The sequence below is a fragment of the Wyeomyia smithii genome, chromosome 1 (assembly GCF_029784165.1).
Source record: "Wyeomyia smithii strain HCP4-BCI-WySm-NY-G18 chromosome 1, ASM2978416v1, whole genome shotgun sequence".
In the NCBI taxonomy this organism is placed as follows: domain Eukaryota; kingdom Metazoa; phylum Arthropoda; class Insecta; order Diptera; family Culicidae; genus Wyeomyia; species Wyeomyia smithii.
The window spans coordinates 122,926,066-122,929,760 of NC_073694.1; the positions used below are offsets into that span (position 1 = coordinate 122,926,066).

The 3,695-nt window shown below is 32.8% G+C and overlaps 1 protein-coding gene across 1 annotated transcript; it reads left to right on the forward strand.

Annotated features, from left to right (window-relative positions):
- The first annotated feature begins 1,706 nt into the window (after positions 1–1,706).
- LOC129717164 (piercer of microtubule wall 1 protein) lies at positions 1,707–2,984 on the forward strand. Its single transcript, XM_055667006.1, has 4 exons — positions 1,707–2,213; positions 2,272–2,458; positions 2,539–2,647; positions 2,876–2,984. The coding sequence occupies exons 2-4, from the start codon at positions 2,365–2,367 to the stop codon at positions 2,982–2,984; spliced, it is 312 nt and encodes a 103-aa protein (XP_055522981.1). The 5' UTR covers positions 1,707–2,213; positions 2,272–2,364.
- The last annotated feature ends 711 nt before the right edge of the window (positions 2,985–3,695 follow it).

Genomic DNA, 3,695 nt, shown 5'->3' on the forward strand with positions numbered 1-3,695 from the left:
GAAACAGCCGAATACTACTGCATATGAATATTTTCGTAATCGAAATAATGTGGACACCATCTTGAATTCGAAGATGACCACTTTCAGTTTCTGGAAAACAACGAAAATAACTGCATACCACCCAATAAGAGTGTTTTCGGAATAGAGGTGATGTACTAAGGGCAAAAGTCGAGGATGTTGTCATTCCGATAAAACCAATAATTTTAAACGATATAAACAAATCGCAAGAAATCAATGAATTTGGAATGTTGAAAATTATTAAATTGAACACAAAAATAGGCGGGACGAAGTTTGCCGGGTCAGCTAGTAAATACATAAATGTACTGGTTAAAGCAAAGCTGCAAGTGATGAATACGAAGATTAGAACTCGAGAGCAAAAAATTCGGAGGGATAAAAAAAAACAAAAAATACTTTCAAAACGAAGAAAACTAAACATTAAATAAACGTTTTTGCATAACAGTTGTTATCACTAATTATGTTTGTTTTGTTGAAAATCTTTTATATATAATATAATAAAGCTTTTAAACCAATTACAACATTATATGTATCCATACTTAAATTGGTAAATTGATAGAACATTCAAGTGTTATCTAAGCAGAAAGTTGCACAACAACCATATACGACTATTGACAACCATTGTGCGGTTTCACCTTTTACCTTTTCCACGAGGTAATTGAAATATTCATTTAATTGTACACTTCGTGGCCTGATTATTGAGCTTGAGCTTGACGGCCGCAAAATTCGTAATTGCTTCCCGTGATGGATCTGAGCTAGTGAAGTTACACAGGGAACCACGTATATAGCAACTTGGGATTAGTTTACCATTTACACGTCGTGGCCTGATTATTTGAATATTTCTTCTTCGTGCCTCGATAAGCTACATCTATTATATCATCAATATTTAACTCCCGGAATGGCGTTAGTTTCACATACAAACAATATACGCACGAAATCTACAACATATTTTTTTCTGTGAAAGTATGAAATTGAGTCAACTAAATCTAAAATTGAGTAAATTCAGTTTCGTGTGTGAGAATGTCACACGCTGACAGAAATTTAACAACAATGCACAGTGGTACAGTAAGGCAAATTAGGCTGACATGAATTTTTCGATGCGATTTTGTGGTTTTGAAGTAAATTTTTTTCTTAAGAACCTGTTTCTTGTATTTAGTTTATTTTTTATGTGCAAATGAAAATTAGGGGAAACTTATTTATTTGCAGAAATAAATTTATACATTAATCGGCACAGTTGTAGATCAACTAATTTTAAGCAACTTTCGGTATTTCTTCACAATATTTATACAATACTTGTTCTTTCAAATGATACCAAAAAATATTATGTATGTTTGCCCTAAACGGAGACATCAATTTTTTAAAAGGGCCTATTTTTAAAATAAAAATAGTGAAAACTCTTCATCTGTACAATATATCGACAATTTTTATTCGTCAAAATTGGCGTATTTTTGATTAAAGTTACCGAAGAAAACTTTGTTTTTAAATTTGAATTGAAGAAATAGAGCGAAAAGACTGTTTTTGGAAACCAAATTTAATGTCTACAAAAAAGTTTTTTGCAAAGTTACTTAGAATTAGTTGATCTACAAGATTGCCAAAGAATGTTTACAATTATTTATGCAAATAAAAACAAGTTAGTTTGTTTTTATTTCGTTGATTCTAGGACCACCCTAATTTTCATTTGCACATAAATAGAGGACTATGTATAAGAAACAACTTTTTACAAAAACTATGGCTTTAAACCGCAAACCAAAATCGCAACGAAAAGCTCATGTCCGCCTAAATTGCCTTACTGTACCACTGTGCAATGAGTTTAGTTACCTTTTTCACCACAAGAGGGGGTGTTCCCTGTCTGTCTTCACGGAAATATATGGGAAATTCGAGAGTGAACTATATTGTTATGTTAAGATATTTGATATAACGCATTTCGCATCTAAATGTTGCGAAAATTTGTGTACAGCTGTAGTTTATGAATAAAATCTTTTGTCAGCCTTTTTATGATGGTTGGTTCTGCATTTTGGCATACCGGTACACCATGTCTACATCATAATTTAACCTATCACCAGTCCCATCATGTGTTTGGGCTCAAGTAAACATAAGTTGTCTTCTTCTAATATAAAGTTTGTATCAATGATACCGGGAGACCTCATGATTATTTGTAACTCATGGATACGATATAGGTTGCCATGCAGGCCGGCCTTGTAAGAGGAAGTTTGTTTGTAGAAATCATTGGGTTTGTACATTTGTTCATCTTTGCAGTTGTTTATATTAATGTAAAATACTCTCCATTTCACCAATTGAACATATATTTATCAAGTAGTGAATTCCTGTAACAAATTTGAATGAGAGCAAATGGATAGCGAAAGTAAAAAAAACACCAATCATGATATAAGCACAGTTAGCATGAATAACGATTTAAGAATTTCCACTAGATTCGAAACTCCATGTAAGATTAACAGAATAGTTTCAGTGTGCGATATATTATACAAATTTCAATTCATCTTATAATATTTCAATTTTTTTCAGATCTCTTCCAAGGTTACGGAAACCAGAGAGAAAATCAAAACCCGATTTACAGAACATCGAATTCCGATTATGGATATTTTACTCCATGCCCACACACAGTTCCACATAAGTAAAAGAATGAAATGAAAAATGCAGGCGGAACCAGAATTCTCGAAAAACATTGCAAAGTATTTACGATCAATGTTGATCCTTAGTATGGTTGATTTTGATAGGAAACAAAATCCTATTCAAACAGAAAAATATAATGCCAAAACTCTGGTTACGCCTTTGGCAAATGGAACTGACTTGCTATGCGCGGCAATATAGAACGCCTAAATTTTCTGTTTGTTTATTGCAGATATTTTCCAAAATCTAACAAATTCACAAGTCATCTTCGTCAATGCGGAATGTTCCGGAATTTCTCATTAAATAAAACCGTGGATCGTAGTTATTGTGATTTACAATAAGGTAATTTGCAAAAACTAGTAAAATAATATGGAACGCATATATACTTGTTTTTGATGCTTACGCTGTAGTGAACTAATATCACAAATTGAAAATTTAAACACTATTTTTTTAACTGAAAATAATGATATATGATGATATGAAAGTTGTGTCATATTTCAACCCTTCGCATAGAGCCGTAGCTACTCCGTTTTGCGTGGGGTGGCAGATAATTTTTATTTATTGAACTTTTTGCCTTTCTCCTAGAAAGGTATAGCAATCACTGAAAAAACTAAAGGTATAAAAGTGCTCCAAAGGGCCGAATGTCGTATATCACTCGACTCAGTTCGACGAGCTGAGCATTTTCTGTTTGTGTGTGTGCGTATGTGTGTGTATGTGTGTGTGTAACGCTCTCCCAATCTCACTCGATTTTCTCAGAGATGGCTGGACCGATTTCAATGAAATTAATTGCAAATGAAAGGTCTAGTTGTTTCATAAGACTTTATTGAATTTCATTGTAATCGGATTTTTGGTTTTGAGGTTATGTATCAAAATGTAAAAATCACGAAACATCAATATCTCAGAAACTACGCAACCGATTTGAACAAAATTAATTTCAAATGAACGGGCTACGTAAAATACCCTTAACTTTTGAATTTCATTATGATTGAACATGTGGTTCAAAAGTTATGCAAAGAAACGTGTTCTCGAGACTGTTTAATCTCACTCATGTT

Excerpts from the sequence above, each read along its gene's own strand:
- LOC129717164 (XM_055667006.1), top strand. The coding sequence starts at position 2,365 with ATGGATAGCGAAAGTAAAAAAAACACCAATCATGATATAAGCACAGTT. Across the intron at positions 2,459-2,538 it reads CACTAGATTCGAAACTCCAT|ATCTCTTCCAAGGTTACGGA; the intron begins GTAAGATTAACA and ends AATTTTTTTCAG. Across the intron at positions 2,648-2,875 it reads CCACACACAGTTCCACATAA|ATATTTTCCAAAATCTAACA; the intron begins GTAAAAGAATGA and ends TGTTTATTGCAG.